The 26,644-nt window shown below is 26.8% G+C and overlaps 5 protein-coding genes across 5 annotated transcripts; 1 reads left to right on the forward strand and 4 right to left on the reverse strand.

Annotated features, from left to right (window-relative positions):
* Nucleotides 1–151: 151 nt before the first annotated feature.
* LOC128961454 (protein piccolo-like) lies at nucleotides 152–9,071 on the reverse strand. Its single transcript, XM_054307697.1, has 11 exons — nucleotides 8,634–9,071; nucleotides 6,148–8,201; nucleotides 5,116–6,081; nucleotides 4,282–4,603; nucleotides 3,463–4,199; nucleotides 2,941–3,401; nucleotides 2,504–2,817; nucleotides 2,367–2,431; nucleotides 1,836–1,926; nucleotides 1,056–1,172; nucleotides 152–558 (listed from the first exon to the last, which is right to left on the reverse strand). The coding sequence occupies exons 1-11, from the start codon at nucleotides 9,034–9,036 to the stop codon at nucleotides 197–199; spliced, it is 5,892 nt and encodes a 1,963-aa protein (XP_054163672.1). The 5' UTR covers nucleotides 9,037–9,071; the 3' UTR covers nucleotides 152–196.
* A 1,732-nt stretch (nucleotides 9,072–10,803) lies between these two features.
* On the reverse strand, nucleotides 10,804–12,565 carry LOC128961449 (ATP synthase subunit gamma, mitochondrial-like). The gene is made up of 7 exons (XM_054307690.1): nucleotides 12,373–12,565; nucleotides 12,246–12,280; nucleotides 12,040–12,171; nucleotides 11,740–11,947; nucleotides 11,488–11,631; nucleotides 11,196–11,416; nucleotides 10,804–11,107 (listed from the first exon to the last, which is right to left on the reverse strand). The coding sequence occupies exons 1-7, from the start codon at nucleotides 12,423–12,425 to the stop codon at nucleotides 11,007–11,009; spliced, it is 894 nt and encodes a 297-aa protein (XP_054163665.1). The 5' UTR covers nucleotides 12,426–12,565; the 3' UTR covers nucleotides 10,804–11,006.
* A 425-nt stretch (nucleotides 12,566–12,990) lies between these two features.
* LOC128961444 (E3 ubiquitin-protein ligase MARCHF5-like) lies at nucleotides 12,991–14,745 on the forward strand. Its single transcript, XM_054307686.1, has 6 exons — nucleotides 12,991–13,348; nucleotides 13,416–13,666; nucleotides 13,729–13,776; nucleotides 13,832–13,921; nucleotides 13,986–14,392; nucleotides 14,447–14,745. The coding sequence occupies exons 1-6, from the start codon at nucleotides 13,158–13,160 to the stop codon at nucleotides 14,579–14,581; spliced, it is 1,122 nt and encodes a 373-aa protein (XP_054163661.1). The 5' UTR covers nucleotides 12,991–13,157; the 3' UTR covers nucleotides 14,582–14,745.
* Nucleotides 14,746–16,155: 1,410 nt separating this feature from the next.
* LOC128961440 (argininosuccinate synthase-like) lies at nucleotides 16,156–18,090 on the reverse strand. The gene is made up of 8 exons (XM_054307682.1): nucleotides 17,848–18,090; nucleotides 17,705–17,773; nucleotides 17,395–17,640; nucleotides 17,242–17,316; nucleotides 16,880–17,185; nucleotides 16,714–16,824; nucleotides 16,439–16,653; nucleotides 16,156–16,315 (listed from the first exon to the last, which is right to left on the reverse strand). The coding sequence occupies exons 1-8, from the start codon at nucleotides 17,953–17,955 to the stop codon at nucleotides 16,201–16,203; spliced, it is 1,245 nt and encodes a 414-aa protein (XP_054163657.1). The 5' UTR covers nucleotides 17,956–18,090; the 3' UTR covers nucleotides 16,156–16,200.
* A 2,704-nt stretch (nucleotides 18,091–20,794) lies between these two features.
* LOC128961450 (PRA1 family protein 3-like) lies at nucleotides 20,795–22,669 on the reverse strand. The gene is made up of 2 exons (XM_054307692.1): nucleotides 21,952–22,669; nucleotides 20,795–21,391 (listed from the first exon to the last, which is right to left on the reverse strand). The coding sequence occupies exons 1-2, from the start codon at nucleotides 22,476–22,478 to the stop codon at nucleotides 21,031–21,033; spliced, it is 888 nt and encodes a 295-aa protein (XP_054163667.1). The 5' UTR covers nucleotides 22,479–22,669; the 3' UTR covers nucleotides 20,795–21,030.
* Between the last annotated feature and the right edge of the window lie 3,975 nt (nucleotides 22,670–26,644).

The following is a 26,644-nucleotide window of genomic DNA, read 5'->3' on the forward strand; positions in this document are numbered from 1 at the left end:
ATGGTTATTGAGATTGGAGGTCATTAATATTAATTTATATATAAGTTGATAATTTTGTTACTATTGTATAATGCATTTATTATAATAGATGTGAATTTTTATATACAACTAATAAATTTATTAATTTATAGATATATAGTATTTACTGTATATTAAGTGTGGCTTATATGCCATATACAGTAAAAATTTGCTATTTTTATATCTGTAAATGGTATTGCTGTGAATGTTGTTGTTGTTGTAGTTGATATTGATGCTGATATTGTTGTTGTTGTTGGTGGTGTTGCTGTTGTTGTTGATGATGCTGTTGCTGGTGGTGTTGATTACTGGCCATCATTTGCTGATGAGTTTCGTCAATGGGGTGATTATGTTGTAGTATGACTTGAGGATAGGATGGAGGCTGTTGTTCATATTGTTGATACTGATTGTTGGGCATCATATTGATGTCTGTCCTAATAACGACCTCGATTTCATCGCCTACTTGTGTATTGATGATTCTGGACACTTCATCATGAGATATACCCGTCAATGGGATACCGTTCCACTCTATTACTTGCATTCCTGTATAAAATAAACAATTTTAACAAAACATTATTTTATTTGAATTGTTTCTCATCTAACTATCTTATATCATATATTTATTTTATATTATAATTACAAAAAAAAATGTCAATTTATAGTAAAACTGAAGTATATTTTTGCAGTGGCTGTTCATTATAACAGAAGGTCATCTAAATGGCAATGAATGGCTAGTTTGCAAACCTTCAATATAATAAATTATAACAAATTTAAAGTATCTATAATAATAATAATAATAATAATTTGGTTGCTATTGAAAATAATAAATTTTAACACAACTTAAATTATAGAAACAAATAGTGAAATTGATACCAATTAATTGAATCACATACTAAATTACTATTATAAATTATATATTTTTATTATAAATTATATATTTTTATTAAAAATATAACAAACTATACTTTAATAAAATTTTCAAATATAGTAATTAATTCATAATAAAAATAAAATATTACAAAACAATTGATTGAACAAACCTTCTCTAATCTCTCCCATCATTGTAAGACTTGGATGTATTTTTTGAATGTATGCTCCAATCATATTACTGCCGGGTATTTCCTGACCTCCGATTACCTTTAATCCCAATCCATTCCCTGTATCCACATATAAATATGACATTTCACATATTTCTTACAGTAATTTTAATCAAACAAAATCTACATGTCAAACAAATACAATATATTTATATATAGTATCATATATTATTTTAAATAACCATGATCATTGATTATTAATTGAATACATTGATAAATTAGATAAAATTATTTGTGTAATCAATGACCATAATTATTTTTATAAGGTTAGACACACAATCTACATAAAATTTATTAATTAAAAATAATAATAATAATTAATAATAAAATGAATGACAAATAACAGAAAATACCGGAGACACTCAATACTATTTAGATAAACATTTATGTGTCAAACGTCTAATGGACTATAAATATACACTAAATAAAAATATACACTAATTGATAGTGAAATAAGAGACAAATAGATAGATATATTTAGAGTATATATCAAGATTAAGACAAAATTGAGAGTCAAATACGGGTTCAACTTATAAAGTACTAAAGTCTAATTAATTGATTAATTGTTATAATAAATATTGAGATCATCATCGATCAGATTTATGATAATTGCTCTCATTTTCTCTTTTTAATGATATATTGAAGTAATGTTTGACTAATTTGTTTGTTTGTTTTCTAATAGGTTTTTATCATTGTTTGGTTTGTCATTTTAATATCACTTACCACTAACTGACCGTATCTTTGGATCTTGAGTTAGAAGTATTCGTTTTACTGGAAACGGGTATTTGGGATATTTCGTTGTGTTCGGTGCGAACTGTAAGACAGTTTGAAGACAACATACAGGTGCACACCATCAGATCAGGTGGTGGTGGTCACCCATACGAGTATGACATTAGATTATTACCATATATTCATTATTTATTTATTGAGTTAATTGTCAATTTTAGCAATTAGTTTATGTCATTTATATGATAGTCATTGCATTCATTGGTGTCTCACTGTATTTTTAAAATTACATTTTTATGACCTTATATTTGAATTATCATATTTTTATTACTGGCTATAAATCCAGTTTGATATAGAAATAAAATAATTTAATATTAAATAATAAAAATAATTATAAATAATTATATATAAGAATAATAATAATTATCAATTAACTAATAAAACTCAATAAATTAGTAGTAAATATAATTAATTTAAAAAAGTGTTGAGAAATATGTGCTTTTATTTGAAACTGTGTTCAGCTCTTACTTGTGTTTTCTTAGGCGATCCTCTCATCATATGGTGGTCTAAATGGCTATAAGCTGATCGATAACCTATTAAAGCAATAATATTAGTTATAAATAAATTAGGTTTAAATATTAAACAATAAATTGCAATTATTATACCTCTTTCATCTCTTGCTCCCTGTCCACCCATAATTGGAGAACTACCTAAATCTTCAATTAATTTTCGTGATCTGGTAGGCATATCTGGTAAAATAGGCATTGCAGGAGTGTTCAGCATAGGGTCTAAACACTCGCTGGGAGTGTCCGACTCTGACATCAAAGAAGCGATGTCTGGATGAGCAAAGTTTGGTCGTCGAAGAAGTGCTGCATTACGTGAATTCATATTTCTATTTTTAAAAGCATTTGTATTGACAAGTCTGGGGTCAATAAGTCTCGGGTCATAATTGGGATATCGATAATCTTCATATCTATCACTAGATATTTCATTTTAAAACAAAAAATTTTACTAATTATTAAATGGGATTAAATAGTTATTTATTAAATAAGTTTAAGTTATGTTAATTACAAAAGTAAAATATAATTGTTTTTATCAATACCTTGAATGAAGAGATGGTTGCGAGTAATTAGGTCTAAGCCTTCCATTATAATAGTCTTTTGGTGTTGAATGGACAGTCGGATTATAGTTGTAATAATCATCTATAAAAGCATTTGGACCATAAATGTCATCTACTTGTCCATAATCGAGTCCACTTCCATCAAATGAGTGGCGAAAAAGTCTACCAGAATCAGCCATTTGTTGTCTTCTGCGCTTAATTTCAGCCCTAACTTTGGCTGCTTTTTCTTCACGAGTCAAGTGGTCGTCTTCATCCTCAGATACATATGGCGATGGATTCCATGAACGAGTGCCACCTCTTAAGCCAACTCTTCTTCTCTGTTCTATCATATCATCGTAATAATACTTAGAAGTACTTCTTCCATAAGGATCTAATCCATAGCCTATACGCGATAGCATTTCCGCCGAACCTTCACTTCTTCTTCGACCAAATCTTGAACCCAACTGTTGAGACAAAAATTAATTAATTTAAAATAATTTAAAAACGAGTTTTAAAAAATGATACCATATTTGAAGCCAAATATATGTTATTATCGTTGACATCCATCATATTAGGTATAACTGATTCTCTGAGACCAAAATCTGTATCTGAATAGAGACCCATTGATGACAATGCTCTCTGAGGTCTATTGTTTAGATCAAAACCACTTCTTGTTGGATGTAATGACTCAAATTCATATGACTTGAACGGCATATTTTGTCGCCACGTCGGCGAAACTGATCTATAAATACGAGATTCTGAAGCAGTTCTTGTCTTATATCTACCTCGTCTTCGACGGACAGGCGATGAATAAATATCAAAGAGATGTTGCAAATCAGTTTCAGAGCGGCGGTAAAAGTCCTTATCTCTGTCTCGAAGACTCATTAATCGTTGTTTCTCTTCGGAAGCCATCTTCAACTCGTCATATAACTGTTGTTTCAGTGATTTTACATATGAAGGGAATCGTGTTGGAGATGTTAACGAAGAAGCTGAAGCAGATGTTTGCAATTGATGACCAATCTGTGATTCTCCGGGAGGTATTGGTGATGGTGCTGGAGATCTAATATTGCCAATAGTACTCTTGAGCACTGATTGACCATAAGTTGAAGCTAAAAATTGGGTTATATCTGACGTGGAAGAGAAAGGCGATTGAGGCCTATGTGATGTCGTCAGGTTAACAACGGCTCCATCGAGTGATGACGAGGGCCGCAGTGGTGGTATGCGTTTCGTTGATACAGATGTGGAAGAGATTGCTGCTCGACCTACACATCAATATAATAATCTGTAGTACAGATACTACTACAACATCTACAACATCTACAGCTATTACTACTAATGTCTTACCGGCCAATCTTTCTTTAATAAGTTTTCTCGTTGCCATTACAGGAGAGACAGGCTCTTCATCAAAGGGAACGGACGGTAACTTTCTTCGTTTGCCTCTATCTCCAGACGGATCGCTTTGAGAGTCTGACACTTCGATTGCCGATGAGATAGGAGTATGCGATCGCAATACCGTTTGTGTTCCCAAACTATAAGGCGATGGACTAATGCGATCATACAATGAAGTGGACGGCAATACAGCCGATGATACCAATGTTGTTGTCGCTGTCGTCGGCACTGTTGCTGTCGACAGGTTTGTTCGTCTTGTGCTCGGATTTAGTATTATCTGTCAATTTAATTAATAATTTATTTAATGCTAATTACTTATTATTTAATTTATAGTATTATAAATAAATTAATTATTAAATGTTAATAATGTACAGCACTGTTGTATATTATCTGTAAATTTATATAACAATCGTATTGAAAATATGATGATTTTTATTTGTTGCTTGTTTAATTACTACAATAGTAATTATAGTGTTATTATTTATTTAACTATTTTAAAATTTAATTGATCCAGTAAATTTTTATATTTACTTTTTTATAAAATGAAATTATAAAATTTTAGGTAACTTTGGAAATACGCTAAAACACGTGTTAAGTATAATTTAAATTTTGTATAATTATATCTTTCAAATACTGTCTGAGACTATAATACTAATTATTAATTTAGTTATTAAATAAACTTTATATTAGTTCAACGAAACTCTTGTAATACTTTTAATATTAATATGTAATTCAAATTAATTTTATTCAAATATTTAAAAAATAAGTAAATAATATGATATATCAAACCTGTGATGATATAACACTAGATTGTGTTTTACGAGGCATTAGTGGTGAAACTGGTCGTTGTATTGACACCATCGCTGTTGATGAGACAGCCGGCGATGGACGGGAGTGGGCATTATGTGCGGCGGCCAATGTTTGGACAGCCGATTGCATCTCTTCAGTCGTTGGATGTGGTAATCGTCGGTGTAATGCCTTTCGTGTATTAGCTGCACCACCACTACCACCAATAATATTATTTGTCGGCAATGTATTAATATTTCTTGTAATGACGACAGTGGCTGTAGTGACCATTTGTTTATTAGGTCCCGATGTGGGAGTTGACGAAACTGAAGGTGGAGTAGAAGTGGACACTTGCTTGTCTTGTTTAATGACTTCCTGTTTATAATTAAAGGGAACCGATGGTGGAGTTGACTGAACTGCTACTTCTTTTTGCATTTTGTGTTGTTTTTCAATTTGTTGTTGTGTTTGATGCTGTTGTTGTTGTCTTAATGACAACTGTTCTGTCATTTGTTTTTGTAGTTTTTGTTGTTCAATCTGTATCTGAAGAAACTGCTGTTGTTGTTGTATAAGAGTTTGTTGTTGTTGTAGCTGTTGTTCTACTTGAGGACTTGGAAGAAGAGCTTGATTTGTGAGCATTGCTTGAGGATTCAATTGTAACTGTAAAGGAATTGTCGATTGGTTTGGTCCGGAAGTCATTACTATTATAGGCTGCGGACCCGATGTGTTGTCCATTGATTTCTTTTGAAAAGAATTCTGTAATTTATCGCTTGTCTGTTGTTTGGGAACTTTTGGAACTGAGCTCTGATTTTGTTGTCTTTTAAGATCCAACTGCTTTCCAACAGATGATGTCTGGTAGTCATCAGTAGGTGACTCCGTTCCTAACGCTTCCATAGCTTTGTTAAAATCGGCAATTATTTCAGTTATGGTACCACTTGTGGCGCGAGGAATGTTTGGCATAATTGATGATAACTTTATAAATAAGAATTATTTTAATTAATATTTACTTAAATTAATAATTTAATGCATAGATTATACCGATTCTTCATTTGATTTAATTTTTTCCATAATCTCTTGTTCTGCGGCCTCTATCGATGGCGAGACATCCATAATTGGTGACAAATCGGTGGGCGGAGACCAGCATTCGAGCACTTGCGGCGGTGTTTTCTTTGGTTGTAATGTTTGAGCGAATAATTGCTGTTGACTTGCAATTGGTTTATGTTTAGGAAATGAAGAACTGTTGGATGGCGGCGATGATGCCGATGAAGATGTAGCTAACTGTTGAGTTACTGTATGTAATGGCACTGTTCTTGGAATTTGAGCCATCGATGATGACGATGATGTTATTCCTCCAATTTTATGAGTAGGTGATCCCATGTCTTGATATCTCATATCTCTAAGACTGTTTGTGGCCATTGATGTCGGCGGCGTTGTAATAGAAGACGCATTTGATGACTGGTAATCTTGGTATCCATCGTAAGTCTGATTGCAACCACTTTTTAATTGTTTAGTATTTTGGTAGTCCTGATACTCCTTTTGACTAAAGTTTTGCTGTTGTTGTTGTGATATCTTTTGTTGCGGATATTGTTGATAATGTTGATCTGATTCGCATTCCCTCATATCCTGATGGCGTCCATAACCACTTGTGTCTTGTTGTTGGTGATACTTTTGTTGTTGTTGTTGCTGTAAAGTCTTGCTGTCTAATGAAGAATATTGTTGTTTAATCTCATTTGAAAATTCTTGTAAATTCTGCATTTGTTGATTCAAAGGATCGGGTCTTCTATTAGCTGTCATTAGTTGTCTGTTATTTTGATATATAGTATCTTTGTCTTGTCTAACGTCTTGTTGTTGCTGTTGATGTTTGATTTCTTGTCTGAAATCCTGTCTCATTTCACTTCTCAAATCTTGTGTCATTTCATGTCTTAAATCTGAATGAAATTGATTCTTGTTTTGCTCAGTAGGAAGCTGTGGTTGAATCCTATTTTGTTGAATAGGTTTAGACTTCGTATAGTTATCACTACTTTGATAACTTTGGGTAATATTTGGTGATTGATTATAACCACTAATTTGGTTATTATTTTGATAATTTTCATATTCTTGATAGTCTTCTTGACTTAAACTTTGTTGAAGTTTTGGTTGTTGTTGTGGTATATGTTGTTGTGATATCTGTTGTTGTGGTATCTGTTGTTGTGATATCTGTTGTTGTGGTATCTGTTGTTGTGGTATCTGTTGTTGTGGTATCTGTTGTTGTGATATCTGTTGTTGTGGTATCTGTTGTTGTGGTATCTGTTGTTGTGGTATCTGTTGTTGTGGTATCTGTTGTTGTGATATCTGTTGATGTGAATAATGTTGATATTGTTTATCTTTATCGTAATCACTTTGTCTAATATCTTGTTGAAGATATTGTTGTTGTGATTCTTGTATTAAAGGCTTGTTCTCTATTGATGGATAATGTTGTTGTAGTTGTTGACTAACTTGTTGTTCATTTTGTGTTTGTCTACTTAAGTAATCTGACTGTGAATTTGTAACCATTTGTTTTAAATCTTGATTGTGATAATTGATATTATTTGATGTATTTTGATTATATTCTAATGGTTGAAATTGTTGAATATCTTGTTGTCTATAGTCTAAGTCTAAATCATGTCTTAATTCTGGATTAAATTTATTCTTATTTTGTTCTACAGGTGGTTGTGGTTGAATTCTTCCGGTATTTTGTGAATAAAATTGATTTTGCGTTTGTTTTATTCCGGATTCTTGATTCAGCTGTCGTTGATATTCCTTTTCCAGTGATAGTTGTGATTGAAATGGTTTTTGTTGTTGTTGTTGGTATTGTTGTTGTTGTTGTTGTAACGATTGATTTTGTTGGAATTGTAGCTGTTGTTGTTGTTGAGGTTGTTGTTGCGGTTGTTGTTGAAGTGGTTGTTGAAGTGGTTGTTGAAGTGGTTGAGACATTTGAGGCATTTTGCGATTATTGATATCACGTGATTGAGATGTTTGCATGTTTTGTGGTGTCGATATCATTTGGTTTTGTTGCATAGTTGGTTGATTCCACTGTCCAGTCATTGATCCCATACCCGACTGGCCTGAAATCACTAAATTAAATATAGAAATTAAAAAATTATAACAAGTCTCATATTTTAATATTGATAAATTGATAAATTATTATCTATGTTATATGTTATACTGAAATTTAAAAAATAATAAATTAATTAAAATCTTAAAATTTATTTTTAGGAGATATATGTTATAAATATTAAGGCATATATTTTTGTATATTAGAATATTAGTTACTAATTAATTAATTAATTAATAATTATCATAGAGTCAATTTATATATATATATATTGAATTAATTTATTTCAAAATTACTTAATTCTATTTTTATTTAAATAAAAGAGTAATAAACTATAATATGAAATGCAATTATATTTTAAGTTAGATATTTATAGTCTATATATAATAAAGCATTTAGTAATTATTTTTAGGTTTGTTTCTAACTATAATTTGTATAATTAAAAATATACTTGGTAATTGTTGTTGTTGTTGAACCGATACCATTGTTGATGATACCGGTGCCGACGTGAATGGTTGTGTTGGTTTAGACTTTATGTCTTTCATTGGAGACATAGATATGGGTTCACCCGTTTCTTGTTGAGCTCTAGCCATTACTGATTGAATCATCATTTTTTCCTCTTCAGTTAGACCACTGAGATCAACATCAGGTAATGGAGGTCCCGGTCCACCACCCGGTGACATTGTATCAGATCCAGTTGGTCGTTTATTCACTACTGGTCCTGTACCAGGTTTACTAAATTGTGGCAATTTATTAACGGCACCGGGAAATGAATTAGATAGTGGACCCAATCCACTCATTCCACTCATTCCACTCATTGTTGAATTAGTTCTTGTATTGAGACTCGAAGACATTATAGGCTGATTAGCACTGAATTGACCGAATTCTCCACTTTGGCCAAGACTTTCTTCATTTCCCATAATAATAAACTACAACTAATTTATTAAATAATTTTACTCTAATATTGCTAATTAATATGTTTTAATTCACAACTTTAATAATAATAGTATTGCAATGATATTATGGTAGATAATAGTGATGTAATATATAAGACAAGTTTAAATTTAAAAATATGAGTTATTGTTATTTGATTTGATTATATAGAGATATGTTTAATGTTAAGCATATTTGGATGATTCAATAAAATTTACATTTACTAATATTTGTATAATTTGCAAATTACAAATAATTGAATTTTCACACAATTTGATAATTATGTTTCACATTGAAAATTATTTGTTTCGCATAACATAATTGTCGATCAATGAAATCACTGGTCTATAGAGGAAATGTAGTGTGATTTTCATTGAACCACTAAAACAGAATATTCTGTGAATAAGTTATTTATATACATATATTAGAAGCCACATAACTAGCAGTAATGGTAACTGCATTAGGAATAATGAATTATATTGATGATTATATTAATGAAATTATCACATTTGAATTTATATATATGACATAACATTGTCAATGTCCCGTTTAATACCAAATTTTACATTTATCTTAACATTAAATGTTGTGCCGCGAAGTATAGCCCAAAATATTAGAGAAAAATAGTCGGGCGTATAGTTATAGCCATTATCATCCATAGGCAGCCCGTGAAGCTCACACACTTAGACTGTCAGTGCATATAGACTGGCACTAACAGTGCTGGCATACTGTAAGCCATACCCATTTGTATAGCCAAAGGTATAATTGCTCTCTCATAGTCTCTCTTGATTTTATTGATCCAAATCTATTTACTTTCGAAATATTCTATTATATAATAGTCTCAATTACTACACAATATATATATATATATATATATAAATATATATGTAATCATTTTTCCACAATTTTCTCCTTAAATACATTTACCCCCCAATACTTTTTAAATACCTCTAAATCACATTAATAAAATTAAATACATATCAATTTAAATGTATTTATTAAATTTTTTTATTACACAATTTTTTCAATACAAACCTCTAGTAGTTAATTGAAATGTGGTTTATGTAGAAAACTAAATAAAAGATTGAATGTGTGGGTAAGTGATGAAGCAATTGAATGGATGAACACTTTGGCTATATATTAAATATAGCGAAACATTAATCTTATGTTTTGAGATAAAAAAATTAAAGAATAAAAGCAATTTGCTTGCAATCCAAGTAACTCATTGTTATATTTTTCTAAGAATAAATGCTATATTTAAATAATGGTTTTTATATTTGTTACTAAAATATTAAAAACTAGATTATATAATTATATTTTTTAATATTTTTATACGTTTATAAAAGCTGAAAATAAGTTAAATCAATATAAATATTTGAATTTCTAGTATCGATCTATTCATTTTGAAAATTCATACATTGAATACAGAAAATAACAAACAATTCAAAGCACTTTTACAATACATATGAAATTATTGTCACGTCCTTTAAGAAAATTGAATTCAATAAAAACTATAAACTATTGTAACCAAAAATGTCATATTTGATGAAAATATAAAATAAATTAAATATTTTATATGAAATACTTGATAAAAATATGCATCAATAAAAATTATGGTCTTATTTTTTATTTAAAAAACCTACTATCGGTAATATTATTTTTATACATTATTAATAATCAATTAATGAAATAAATATTTTATTAAATTACCGTAAGTACGGTACTACCAGTTATAATTACGGTAAAATATAAATATCCCAATTCAATTATCTTTTTATTAATTTTTAATTTTTAAATCTAACAATAATTTTGTAATTAAAACAAAATGTTGACATTATTCATTTTTGTAATGACAGACAATAATATCAATCCTAAACCAACTTATTTGAGATTAAAGTGCGGCCGCACCCGATATAATCTCAATGAGCTCTCGTGTAATAACGGACTGTCGCGTGCGATTAAATTGAAGGGTCAGTTTAGATATCATTTCACCTAAATATTAAAAAAAACATTATAAACATTTTGTATAAAAAAATCAAATAAAATTTATATAAAAAGTAAAAATAATGTCCAAACAAACCGGCATTTTTGCTGGCATTGTCCATAGCAGTCATACGAGCTGACTGTTCACTGCAAGCGTTTTCCTTCATTGCATAAAATATAAGAGATGCCAATGAGTACTCATAATATGATTTGAGTACTTCATCGTCAAGACTATCGTAAACATTGAGTTTTGGTGAACCACTGAGTGCTGACAGACTGAAGACAGGCATTTCGGTTGTTATGTATGAGACAACAGATCTAATTACCGGTAAAAGACAGTAAAAGTTAATAAAAACATATTAAATGAATAAAATAAATACTGAATTTACTTGAATTTATTATAGATTAGTATGCCTTCATTGAATTGAAGTCCACTTTCGAGTATAGCGTTGGCCACAATTGTCGCATCAGTGAATTGTGGCGGTCTTTTGCCGATATCATTGAACATCATAAGGATATTGTTTGGAAATTGTCTAAAACATTGCAAAATTAAAAATAACAAATTTTGTTAAATATTTTGTAAATTTAAATAAAATAACTATAAATTACTCAAAAACTAAAATACAATAAGATATCTAAACCTTGCGAGCATTGCTTTAGACTTTTCTCCGATACAAACAATTTTAATATTAGCCGCGTTTTCGTCGGTCTTCATTACGGCTCGAATTTTTTTGGCAACTGCTGAGTGAACACCACCGCAGAGGCCACGATCAGAGGTCATTGCTATTAAAAGAGTACCGACTTTTGGGGCCTCTTCTGCTTTAACTAAGTCTGTCTTCTCATAAAATGCTTTTAATTAAGAAATAAATTATATTATAATATATTATTAAGAAAATAATGAGATATTAATAGTCAAGTGTTGGTCATTGATTGATACTGACCTTGAGCTCCGTGTCCATAACTTCTGGCCGATTTGAGGTCACGCTCTGCCCGCGCATATTTAGCCGCAGACACCATCTTCATTGATTGGGTTATCTTTTGGATGTTTGTCACTGACTTTAGCCGTACTCTAACTATAGTTCACATCAATTACAAGACATTTAATTAGTTATAAAATAGCATTAAATTAAAAACATTAATTCATTACTGTCTTTAAGTGTAGCCATTCCTCGGGTTTGGACACTGAAGAAGACATATAAATCAAATAACAAATAATTAAATCATTTTCATTCAAGTGGTCAGAAATCACAGTATCGATCGGTAATCATATTTACCCGAAGACTACGGGAGTCGATGTTGTAATCAATTTAGAGGACAAACAATACATTTTGGTCTCAAATTTAATTCAATTTCTTAAAAAAATTAATATTAAATGTATTTTTAAATACAATTTATTTAATCAATCGATTGATTTGATATACAATTGATTTAATTCAATATCAACTCAATGGCAGTCAAACACAATACTCATATAAGACGTGCGAAGTCGTACTCAACAATAACTTTCATTCAATTTGTTTTTTAAACAATTTATTAAATAATTACTTAATTAATAATTTAAGTATAATTACTAATTAATTCACTATTAATTTACATTTTATTAATTTATTAATTAATAATTTTTATAAATATTTAATTTAATGTTAAATAAGATAAGGTTCTAAAATATTGAAATAATCGTAACGTTATAAGTGATCGTTAATATAAAGTAATGGACACAACATTTGACAAATGCATTGAATTGAATGCAAATAGCATTTAGTATGACATCTATTGACAGTATTTGTCATTCAGTTATTAAATGTATTACAACAACAAACTAATTATATTTAATATAACTTTTATCCCCTTTTTTGGTCCAATTGTTGTCTCAATTTATGCAGAGATGTCTCCAAACATATCAACTCATTATTGTTATGTTATATATGAATGACTTGTTTACTATAAATGACGAAATAATCGGTAATTACTGTAAATGAATGACTAATTGAGTGATGAGTTAGTGATTAAGTGATTGAATCAATCAATCAATCAATCAATCAATCAATTGGTTTATACAATGGATTTGCAGAGCATTAGCGCCGATGAGAGTGTAGTCAGTGATGAATACACGGATCCAGAAGTAGAGACCAGTAGTGGTGATGAAGTGGACAGTAATAATAGTGACAATACTTTGGGACTCAATATTTTGCAAAATCTTGAATGTCTTATCAATTCATCCGATGATAGTATCGATACTATCACTGAAAGGTAAGTCAATAACTGTTTGCAATCAATATTTGATTATTTAACCATTGATTGAATTTTGTTGATATAGGCGTCAGTGTTGGCTTTGTTTGGGTCAAGAAGATTTTGATCCAAGACCATCGACTTCATTAGACATGAATAATAGTCTTCTACATAATCATCACCAGTGGTTGAGTCCCTGTCGATGCAAAGGAACGGCCAAATGGATACACAATGAATGTCTTCAGTTATGGATCGATGAGAAGCAGAAGTTGGACACCAATGTTGGCGTAAAGTGCGCCCAATGCGGCACTCAATATGTTTTGATGTTTCCTCCAAATGGTGCGTCTTTTATGACTATTGAACTGAATTCAAATTTTATTGTATTTAAATTGAAATTATAGGCAAACTAATTGATGTGATTTTATGGTACGAATCCTTGATGAACAACGGTATGATTTCCAGTACTTTGCCATCATTTTTATCAATGCAAGTCTTGATTTTTAGTGTCAACCTATGCGATGGTGTTATGTGTTGCCGGCGCTGTCTATATGAGTGCATTTAGTTACGGTGTTCTCACTTGTCTTCAAATAATCGGTTATTAAATACTTTTGTTATAATAATAGTTGTAATAAATAATTGTTTTTATGCTCTGAAATAGGCTCTGAAAAGACAACACAACTAATTGAAGGATCAAACAAAACAATAGCACTGTTAGGTTTTCCGTCGATTCCATTTATTTTATGCGCCGGAAAGTTAATAAATTGGGAAAATTGGATTTTACGACTTTGGCGAAGACATTATCAAAGGATTCCTTTTCTGGCATTTTTTACCGGTCGTCCCGCAGAAGGCTTTAATAGAGTAAATATGGAACGAAGTCTTTTAGGATACGAAAATGCCGTTCAAATTGAGCGCAATAACGGTGTGATTAATCACATTGAGATTAATGTCAGCGGATCCTCAATTTGTCGGGCTTTTTGTGGTGCTCTTCTGTTACCCACTTTTGCCAAATATGTCGGACAATGTCTTTATGATAGCATCGAATCGGATGTTAACAAAACAATTTTGGTAATCTATTTGTTGTTATTTGAAATTATTAATCAATTATTTGTTGACTTTTAGGGCGGACTAACATTTATTGCGATAAAAGGCGGACTAAAGATATATTTAAGACAACAACAGTTTATTAGACAAACAAAACGACGGATTTTGAATTACAGAGAATATGCTGGAAGTGATTCAAGTGATAATAACTAAACAAATTTAATGTTGAGTCAACTTTTGGTATCGATTTTAATATTTTTGGATTTAATTTTCAATTGTAATTATTTAACTATTATCTGATATGTTATTGTTTTAATTATTGTTATATATTCTCAATACTGCTTTATTTATATTGACTAAAAATTAAACATGTTTATTTATAATTTTAGTTAAAATTTATTTTTAATTAACATACTTATACCAGTTTAATAACAAACTTTCATTTTATAAAATATTTAGTGATTTAAATTATTAATAAAAAACTAAACAAATTGAATGAATTATTTTATTTGAATTTAAATACCTAATAAATTAGGACACTAATTAGTTTTTATAATTGATGGCATCGGCATAGTTTGGCAATTGATTGATTTTGTTGACCACCTGATCATATGATGGCGGAGGTGTCTCAATAGGACGTATGGCTTCAACATTGATGTGATTTGATCTGTAATCACGATTTAACTGATTAGCTATTGTTCTGTTGTTAACAAAATTAAATGATTGTTGGTTTTGGTTGAATAATGTGTGAAACATTTCATAGCTATTAATATTAGGAAATCCTTGCAATGTATTGACTCTTCTATCAAATACTCTGTCCTGAGGATTGCCAATCAATGGATCAATGAGTCGATTGTTGGTTATGTAAAAAATGTCTAAATTATGTATTTTAGTCATCCTTTTGTTATAACTATCGAAAATTCTGTAAAAATAATAGATTATAATAAATGCAATCAATAGTAACGCCAGTCTCCAGAATGAATAACGAAGCGATCGAAAGGCATATCCCAGACATATAAATATTGCCAATAATATACCGATTATTGCTATTAATTTGCAAAAATTGTATTAATATTTAAAAACTGAATAAATTAAAAAATGATTTTCAATTACCTCCTGTATAGTCTACGATTATCTTTTTCCAATCTTTCATAATAAATAAAATAACAAAATTTCATACAAATTGATACTAATATTTAAATATTTTCTTTTAAGCTTAAAACCAGAATTTTTTTATAAAACACATAACATATCGATTAACTTTATAATGACATAATGTTTTGAATAATGGAATCATTAGACATAATAATAATAATTTAATATTCATTAATCTTTAGAAATATATTCACATTATCTTTCATTTATTGATATTTTTTGTAATAACAAAAAATTATATAATATTATACTAACATATTATTAGTTTGAAAAATTAATTTTAGTTATGGTTACCATAAAAACATTGCATAACTTAATAATAAAAAATACATTTATAAGAAAAAATATGAATTCAGATATATTGAGTGCTTTTAAAAAAGCTTGTAAAATGTAAACTATATTAATATTTTATAACTTACTGAAAATCATTAAGCTATATGAAATTGTCCAAGGTACAGCAAAATATAAATATCTAAATGGTATTTAATACAGTAATTTTTTATTTATAATATTTAAAATAAATTAAACTTTTGTTAATTAGAAATACAAAAAATTGATGATTAAATAGTAAATTATTTTAAAGTTAATCTAAAAATAGATTGAAATAATAAAAATCAATAGAAATTGTATTGTATTGTATTGTAAGTTGAATTGTTGTTGAGTTAAAAATTTGTTATTTAACTACTATATGGACTYTGTTTATAAACATTGTTAAATGCTGTCAATCTTATTGCAGATGTCTTGATGAAGCCATCGGCATTGTTTGGTGTAAACTGACCTTGGACATCCATACTAATCAAAACAGTAATTAATTAATTAATTATGTGTTTTATAAACCATATTAAATAGTAATTGATTGAATTGATAAAAACATAAATAATATACAGTATTATGATTATAGAAAAGTAGTAATACCTGACTAACTGTTGATCATAAAGTGATTTAATAGCTTTTCGTCCTCTAATATAAGCATTTCCTTTAAACAGTTGAAGAATGACATATCCATTGACCAATTTCTGGCTTAACTTAAGACAGGCTCTAATATAATGACATTCCGGTGAATACCAAAGTCCATAATAAACTTTTTCCGCAAACTTTTCTGCCAATTGAGTCCTAATTTGATTGACTTCCTAATCATTTAATAATTTTGTTTTATAAGTTATATATAATATAATTATTAAATGTATTACTCGATCCAAACAAAGCAATTCTAGATCTCTGACGGCATTCCAGATGATAGTACCTCCCGGTGTCTCATATACTCCACGAGATTTCATACCAATATATCTGTCCTCAACAATCTATAATAAATTAAATAAAAATTTATTAATCAATTTTTATAAAATCAATTATTACATCAATTCTGCCGATGCCATGCTTTCCGCCTAATTTGTTGAGATATTTCAAAATATCTATCGGTTTATCGATTTTCTCTTTTGTATTTAAATTCTCTACTAATCGAGGAATTCCTTCACTAAATGTTATTTTGATTTCTTCGGCTTCATTTGGCCATTGACTGGGATTAGCAGTCATTAAATACATGTCATCAATAGGCGGGTGCAGAGGATCTTCCAAAACACCCGATTCAAAGCTAATGTGCATTATATTTGCATCAGTACTATAAGGTTTGTCAGGAGTGGCCGTCACTTTAAAACCATTAGACTATAAAAATAAGTTATTTAATTGATTTAGTATTAAAATATGATTTATTAACTAACTTTTGCATATTCTATTAGATCGAGTCTACCTTCAAATCTATTATAAAACGATTCCATTCTCCAGGGAGTAATGCACTGTAATTTTAATTATGTTTATTCATTCATTCATTCATTCATTCATTTAATTGAAATTTGTTTTAATTTAATAAATACTTTAATATTAGAGTCCAATGAAATACAAGACAATTCAAATCTGATTTGATCGTTGCCTTTACCGGTGGCTCCGTGTGCTATGAACTCTGCTTTTTCCTCATTAGCCACTCTAGTAATACCTTTTGAAATACATGGTCTACATAGGGATGTTCCCAAAAGATACCGTCCCTGATATATGCCTCCATAAGCAAGAGATGGATAAACAAATTCTGTGACAAATTCTTCAATTCTGTTGTCGACAATCGCCTAAATGTATACAAAATTTGATTTTTCTTATATTTCACAATAATTGTTTAGTTTTGAAAAATACTTTAATAGCTCCAAGTTTTAAGGCTTGTTGTCTCACTTGATCCAAGTCCTCCTCCTGTCCCACATCTGCCTAGAATTTTATTATAGATTTTGCTGAGTTTTTCTCTATTAATAACAAACATTCAATAATTTTAAATCACTTACTGTATAACAAATCACTTGATATCCCTGTTCTTTGAGCCAAAACAGTATACAAGTTGTGTCCAGTCCTCCACTATAGGCTAACACCACTTTCTTTTGATTTTCAGACATTTTAAACTATAAATACTAAACTTATTTAAGTTTAATAAAATGTTTATAATTACACTATAAGTTAATTTCAAGCAATAATAAATATTTTATGAAAGTATCTTTAAATAGTTGTGCAAAACACTGATATTTAGTAAATGATATGATTTTTAAATTTTTTAATCACTTTTAAATGTCAGAAATCATAACTTAAACCGGATATACTATATCATTGGTAGACATTGGTATCATTACATATCATGTTTATCATATATTACAGTAATTATCTATATAATAGATAAAATTTGTCAAAATACAAGTTTCACAAAAATTATTTAATATATTTATAAAAATCTTATGTAAAATTAATACTTTGATGTTTAAGAAGAATGTATTTAATAAAATAATTTTTGTTATATATTTGATCGCAATATAAAGTTTAATATTAGTATATTATTATTAATATGAATGAAAATCTATAAATATTTATATTTTATTAATCACTGATTAATAATCAGTATTTCAAATGAATAATAAGTAAAATAATATCTTATTAAAAATATTCAGATAATACCAGATATTTATATAAAAGTACAAAAATTAAATCAATATAGAAATTATCAATATTTATAGAATCTGTAAACAATCTTAAATGAATCAATAGTCAAAAAAGTATAAATTTCTAAAAAATATACAATTTCTAGAAAGTTAAAAAAACGTTAATAATATGCCAGGTTATTTTTATTTTCTTGATATTTGTTAAAGTGTARTTAGTAACTATTAATAACAATTAAATCTTATTACTGTATTAGTAATTGAATTGATATTTTAACTTTAAAAATAAAGATCATTACAATAGAGTCTGTATAGCCCTTGACTAATAGCCCTTGAAAAATAAAATATATATTAATATATAAAAAGTGTCGATAACTACAAAAAACTTAATAAATTAATAATTTTAAATAAGTTGTTGTATTGAAAACATCACACAAAAAATGAAATTATTATTTACAAAATTAAATACAGATTTTGTCTTATTTTCTAAGCAGACTTAAAGCTACATAAATTTGTATTCAATACTTATATAATATAATTTTAGTGCTCAAACTGTTTGTATTGCAAGTATGTATATATAATATATACTATATATCATGGTATTATATAAAAAACTAGACCAAACTATATTATATTTAGAGTATAAATAAATTACATATACAGTAGAATATGTAGAATTAAGACAAATTTTAAATATAATTTTGAAAAATAAGTTATTATTTAAATATAATTTTTATGTATTTAATATATTATAATTATATGTAATATTAATATTGTTATTATTTATTATTTTTATATTACATGAAAATATACGAAAAAATATATAAAAACACTTTATTCCTTATTTTTTAAATTTTTGTTGACTACTATAAAATTTTTATTTCAATGTTATTCAGCAATCATTGACAGACCCATATGTGTAGTACTGTACTACTAGTACATTGTGTACTAATTGACTCTCCCCGCACCTACCCTTTTACCATATCCTCTATTGGAGACCAGTATTAATATGTATACCCATCCTTGCAATAGTCAAACAAGTCATATAAACATATGTATTACAGACTGTATTCACATTACATTCATAATTCAGTACAATATAATAATATTAGTATTTTTTTAGAACTTTTATTTACCGGTAATATATTTATTTGTCATCTAATCAATACAAATGAATAAATAAATAAATAAAATAACATAAAAGTTAAGATAGAAATAATAATTTAGTAAATATTATTTGAGATCAGAGTAAATAAAAAATATAGAAAATAAAATGAAAACATTATTACTAACAAAATATATAAACAATATTAATAATTATTAAATTTAGTTTTTTAATATTTTAAAATTTGGTTTCTCATAATTATTTATAAATTTAATATTATAATCTAAACATTTTTATTGGTTTATCATGGTCATTCAAAATTTAAGATTATGAACTATTAAAAATGTCTAACAATTAAAGTGATTGTTCCACAAAAAAGATAAAAGTTAAATAAAATATTTAGATTTAGTTATAAAGATATATACAAAAAAAATGTGAATTCAATTCAATATTTTTATTTAATAATTAAGAAAAAATAATGTTTACATTTCTTTAACGGTATAATTCAATGCAAGATCTTAAACATCCAAAAAACAACAATATTTTACAAACATTTCCACAGCTAATAGACTTTTAAATTTAATAATTGTGTTAATATGTCATTAACTGTATATCTAACAAAAACAATCAAAATTAAAGTCATTAACAAGATCATTTTTAATTAATTATTAACTTACCGTAATTGCTTTWAACGTAAATCAAAATAATACTGTATTTATCWAATACAAATTATATGTATAATGTATAAGATTTATTCAATTTGTTAATATCAACTTAATTGCAACAATTGGTCAGTTTTTGTCAGATTTTTAATGTTCAACACATGTTAACAAAGCTTGAAAAGTGATCCAAATAAGCTGTTGTTGCAAATTACTGTCAAAAATTCAATAACATTTGAATGTATGTGTTATTTACAAATTGTATTTTCAAATATTTTCTAATAAGATATCATGTTATAAAAAATTCAAACAAATTCAAAATAAATATATATATATATATATATTCTTTTAACATAACATTTTGAAAATTAATTTTAAAACAATTTGTTAATAATTCAAAAATGGATCAATTAATAGATGATTCATTATAACATTTTTAATGTTAAATAAATGAATAAAAATACACACTTATAACAAAAAGTTTTAGTTTTTATAACAAAGAGTAGTTTTAAAATCTTAAGATCTAATAAAAAGAATTAAAATTTTTGGTTTTTATTTTGTCTGTTATTTATATTGTTAAGCAACCACTTGAATGACTAGTCAAATAAGCAGTCAATGAAAAATTATGTCTTCATTACATTTTAATATTTATTAGATAATTAACAACTATAAGCAATGGCACGTCACCTAACTGGTCAATCACTTGAGTCAATCGTTAAAACTTAGTAATAATAATAATAATAATAATAATAATAATAAATTGCACAATTATGTAACGGTTCAATAAAAATGTGCATTTGGGTCCGAACCAAACGAGTCAAGTAATATACCCATTGGTGTCTTTAGAATACCCATGTTTTCCATGGTATTTGTCATCTTATTCTTCAAGTTTCTGGTTCTTAGGCTGGCGTGTAATAGCACCAGAAATAGAGGCAATAGTACGCCAAAGAGGAATACCAGTACAGCACTGAACAGGTATACAATGAGAGATCCGCCGCCAAAGATCAACATCAATGAGATGATGGGATGCGAACGCTTGAAGTCCATGAATTGAGGAGATTTGTTGTTCGCATATATGAAGATTGCTATCGCTATCAACAGAGCCAACAATCCCAACAACATTTGCGTCGGTTTTATTATACTGATTGAAATTATAAAAAATTATAATTCATTAAAATTAAAGTATTAAAAACATTAAATATATTTTATTATAAAAATTGTTTGTAATTTATGCTATTAATCGCTTTTAAAATATATTTTTAGAAAGAAAGYTAATTGTGATTATTGTATTAATAAAACTGTAGTAATAGTAAACAATTGCTACAAAAAGTACTTTTAAATTAATGATAGAAAAAATATTAAAATTTAGTGATTAATAAATAATAAAATGTTAGTGAAGTAATTGAGACCAATATTGCAATTTAGGTAATCTTCGCATAAATATCTATTAAATCATTAATCATTTTATGTCTTTTGATGTGTTTTTTAATGACTAAAAAATTTGAAAACTATATAAATATTTAATAAACTGTTAAACTATTTGTATTGGTTTTGATTCCTTTTACTGTTTATTATTATTAAATAATAAATTTCAAAAACTTTAGATATTATGTAAATTTCTAATAGTTTTATAATTGATTTTATATGATATGATATAATAAAATACAAACTAATAATATATAATATAAATGCAATAAATACCCGATGAGTGTAAATATGATGATTGCGGTCAAGAAATAGTTGGTTTGATAGTAAAGTAGATTATTGACGACCCGATGGTTCCATTTGTCTAAGTCTTTCAATTGCGGTAATTGGAAGCGATTCACACTTAACAAGTAGTCGTCCAGTGATCGGATCGGCGCTAATGTCATGTCCGATGCCATTGTCTCTTCGGGTGGCAAACAATCGACTGATGAGTAATGCGGATAATTGCGTGTTGTGGCCAACGTATGTCCACCGCCAACAGTCACCGAATTGCTAGTCGTCAACGGTCTATGTTTCACGGCTTTTCTGGTCAGCGATCGCGGCAACGATTTAGTCGAATAAGTGGTASCGTTTCGTGCGGTCACCAATTGGTCACTAAATTGTAACCGTTTGTTGTTATTATGAATATTATTATTATTATTAATAATTGTGTGATAGTTGTGGTCAGTCTTGTGATAATTATTAACACTTTTATCGACGAATCGATTGAATCGTTCATTCAATTTGTTTATTACATCTCTCATAATGTTTACGAATATATGTCACAAACAATACAATAATAACAACAATAATAACAATACGATTACACAATTCAAGCGATCAGTTATTACAGTATATTATGTGACGAATTCTATTCCAACTGATTGTGCGTTCGATTTGATTATCAGTATTACAGTTGACTTCAGTCATACAATATTGTCATTACTTTACTGTTCAAACATTTAACCCTTAAATGTAAATATTTTTCTACAAATATTTTATATCATATGTACTCTTAAAAAATGCATTTTTAAATTTCGTGTCCAATGCCTGTTGTAAATCATTCATAAATAACGTACATATTTGTGATATTATAATATAATATTCAATATAACAGTAAAAGTATTATTAATAGTTGTATTGTTTAACTAAAAGTATAGAAATTTAAAAATTGTGTCATTAATGTAACACAAATACAAATTTTAAAAATTAAAAACAATAATATCATAAATATATATAAATTAATATTTTTAATTAGAAATTTAAACGCATTTTATTTATTAAATTCAATAATAATTTTGTTTTACTAGAAACTGAAGTACAGACACATTATTTTAATTTTTCATTACTTTTTAAAATATAAAAATAATAACATATTTGTATAAAAGTTTATATATTTATCCAAACATTCAAAATGATTGACACATTTTGGATTCTTGGATAAACTTTTCTGAAAATTTTCTGTTCCGTCAGGTGTTGATAATGATGATGACGATGATGATGATGATGATGGTCAATTTATTGTCAATTAACCATGTTAAAACTAATCAATTTACATATAGGGCTTCAAAATATATGATATGACAAACTACCTGTTTATGTCATTTATTTATTTTGCAAAAAAAAAACATTTTATTCTAATGTTTTGCCATACATTCAAAATTTACATTTAATTTTAAATAATATTTATGCTATTTTTGAATTTTATTCTTTAATTTATTTTACAATAAATACACTTTTAAACAAATTTAAATAAAAATATATTAATTATTTGAAAGTTAATGAAAATAATTTGAGAAAATGTGTGAAAATAAATTAAACAACAATTTTTTTCATCGGTTGTTGTCTTAATGTCTCCTAAATTAAGAGGTTATGACCAGGGTCTTAAAAATGGCAGGCATAAACAATAGATGCCAATTTTGCCAAATGCCTGCCCTGTCTCTGCCATGCCCTGGGCATCTATTTTCAGGTGGTGACACCTATTATTTTAATTTTATATTAATTAATTTATAAAACATTGTTTTTATAATATATTTGTTTGTATTTTTGTTTTGTATACCTTTAATTAAAAGGTAATATCATTGGAAATAAATAAATTGTAAATTTAATTAACACGTTAAAACACTAAATTGCTTAATTGCTAATTGCTTTTAGCAATTTAAATTGGCAGACAAATAAAATAGATGCCTAAAATGCCAGGCATTTATGGCATCTATTTGGGCATTGCCAGGGCAGGCATTTATTTTCTTAAAACCCTGGTTATGACTAATCAACCATTAATTACAATTGAATAAAGTCATCATATATTTCAAACTTTATAATATTATATTGAATAAAAWTGATAAATAAATCACATTTGATTACTTAGTGTAAAATACTGTATCTATGAATATATGAAATAATTTTTATTTAACAAAACATTAGATAAAATAAATCGTTTATTAATTATAACTAAAATGATTTTTATGAGTCAGTTGTTGTATATGAAAGTCAATCACTCAATGAAAGTGTCGTACAATTAGTTTAGAAACAATTCATGAAAAAACAACATTTGTTTAAAAAAGTTTTATTTCAAGGCTATCATTGACTCAATAGTTACTATGATATAACATTTACATCACATTAACTATTATACTAACAACAAATCAACTAAATTTATAGTAATTTTATTAATTTGATAGTTAATACAGTATTAATTAATTAATGACAATCATATTATGATTTATTTCAACTATAAGTATATAAGATATACGAATATATACTAAATATCTTGTAATTTATGTTAATTTACATATTTTTCTAAATAAATTCCGAGTATTTAACATAACGTGACATTGAAAACGGAAAAAACAATTATTTCTAACTTATTATTAAAGTATCAAATTTTTATTATTATTCAAGTTATAAATAAATAATTTTTATAATTACAATCATTTTATTGCTAAATGAGGAGATTTTTGAAATTTTATAGACTATTATATATCTGTAAATATTTTGTACTTTTTTTGATTAAATTATCAAAAGTAATAATGTTTTATTAAATCTCATTTTCTCTACTCGAATGACATATTCAGCAATAGTTACTAATTTGTACTTTTTTTGGACAAATTTAAGATAAATTTAATTTCTGTCATAAAATATAATAATTATTACAAATTCAATAAATACTTGTTCACAATATCTCTACTAAATGTGTATTTTTGTACGATTTTTCTGTTTTTAGAGAACCTGAGATTACAATGTTTCCCATTTTGACCAAATTTATACCATATATTAAGCATAGAAAATAAAAAAACTATTTMAAAATTTTTTGTTAGATTGTGACGGGTTATTTTAAATAATGTTTTAAAATTATTGATATTGTACTACAGGTATAATACTGTATATAAATATAACTAAATATTGAATTTTATTTTTACAGTAAAACTATTTTTTCTTCAAAACTATAATGAGATGTGAARCTAATGTATTAATGGACTAATAAATCTAGTTATTATAATTCAATATAACTTATACTACATTTGATTACTATTTTGCAATTATATACTTTAGTACTAAAAACAATGTTTCCAACCAAACGGTAATCAATAAAATTAAATATTTTATATTAATTGCAAAAATTATTAATATTTGTTGATTTTTCGCAATCAGACATTGAAAGTGAAATATCTCTTAAAATAAAGGATTGTATTATTGATGACTTTTGATTGATTGAAAACATATTAATAACAAATAAAACATTAAACATGTGTTAATTCACTAAATGACTAAACAATTTGTTTACTTTTTAAATGTATTAATACTTTATAATACCTAATGATTTGTTTCTAAACGGCTTATCATATGTTGACTCATAAGACAAATATTTGTTTGATTATTAAATACTAAGAAACGAATTTCCATTAGTATTACTAATAATTTATTAACAAAACTAATGATAATATATTTTATGTTTTTTACTACGGAATTGTATTATTCATTCATTAAAAATTTGATTTAAAAGTAATAGCCTCAGGTATTATAATACTAGAAAATAATATTTTCATAAAAATTTTATTTGTTTATTAAGTTAATCGACAAAAAGACATTTAAGATAATTATTGTAATTAATATATCAATAATAAACAGTATAAAWCTGTATGTATTGATTCATAATAATATATTTTATGAATTAATCGTTAATTGATTTATTCATTGATAATTTAATCCACATATTGGCTGATAATTAATTAAAGTTTACAAATTGTTAGCATATTTTTCTTATAAATTATAATAAAATGATTTTTATAAAAACGCTATTTGACTGATAACAAGAAAAATGTTTAAAATAAAGTAATAATAATATATTTAAAATAATTATGTTTACAATCAATGCATTAAAGAAGATATAAATTAGTTATTAAATTATTAAATATTAAAGTCAGTCTACAGTATATAATGTAATAATTATTAATTTGTATATAGAGTTGAAGGACAGATATTTTATAGATAATGACTAAAACTAATTGAATTTAAATTTATTAATTTCTTAAACTTAGACAAAAGTATTATATTKTATTTTAATTTACATAAAATTTTCTTTAAATTATATGAACAGAAATGAAATACAATTAAAATAAATTAACTTCAATATAGACTAAAATAATAAATAAAATGATATAAATATTAATGTAATTATTTAAATCAAATATCGTTTTATTATTCAAAACATTTACTTCTTGTATAAGTTCTTCTTTAAACACAGATATAAGATATTAAAACTTTTTTTTATATATAATTTGCATAAATTGTTATAAATATATAATAATATAGTCTCTAAATCATAATAATGTTGTAAATTCTAAACAAATAAAACAATTTTTACAATTTTTAAAATTACTTTTATAGGAATAAAATTAATAAATTTGGTTTATTATTGCTATAATTTCAT

The sequence above is a fragment of the Oppia nitens genome, unplaced genomic scaffold, assembly GCF_028296485.1.
Source record: "Oppia nitens isolate AA-2021 unplaced genomic scaffold, nextdenovo-longstitch-racon4-pilon3 scaffold5_pilon_pilon_pilon, whole genome shotgun sequence".
NCBI lineage: Eukaryota > Metazoa > Arthropoda > Arachnida > Sarcoptiformes > Oppiidae > Oppia > Oppia nitens.

What these genes read in the sequence shown, in the direction of transcription:
- LOC128961444 (XM_054307686.1), top strand. Translation starts at nt 13,158, where the DNA reads ATGGATTTGCAGAGCATTAGCGCCGATGAGAGTGTAGTCAGTGATGAA. An exon ending in TTTGATGTTTCCTCCAAATG is followed by an intron (nt 13,667 to 13,728) that starts GTGCGTCTTTTA and finishes TTGAAATTATAG; the next exon opens with GCAAACTAATTGATGTGATT. An exon ending in CACTTGTCTTCAAATAATCG is followed by an intron (nt 13,922 to 13,985) that starts GTTATTAAATAC and finishes GCTCTGAAATAG; the next exon opens with GCTCTGAAAAGACAACACAA.
- LOC128961454 (XM_054307697.1), bottom strand. Translation starts at nt 9,036, where the DNA reads ATGTCTTCGAGTCTCAATACAAGAACTAATTCAACAATGAGTGGAATG. An exon ending in CTAGTGTTATATCATCACAG is followed by an intron (nt 4,604 to 5,115) that starts GTTTGATATATC and finishes TTAAATTGACAG; the next exon opens with ATAATACTAAATCCGAGCAC. An exon ending in AAAGATACGGTCAGTTAGTG is followed by an intron (nt 1,173 to 1,835) that starts GTAAGTGATATT and finishes ATGTGGATACAG; the next exon opens with GGAATGGATTGGGATTAAAG.
- LOC128961449 (XM_054307690.1), bottom strand. Translation starts at nt 12,425, where the DNA reads ATGTATTGTTTGTCCTCTAAATTGATTACAACATCGACTCCCGTAGTC. An exon ending in CTAATCTATAATAAATTCAA is followed by an intron (nt 11,417 to 11,487) that starts GTAAATTCAGTA and finishes ACCGGTAATTAG; the next exon opens with ATCTGTTGTCTCATACATAA. An exon ending in CAATGCCAGCAAAAATGCCG is followed by an intron (nt 11,108 to 11,195) that starts GTTTGTTTGGAC and finishes TTTAATATTTAG; the next exon opens with GTGAAATGATATCTAAACTG.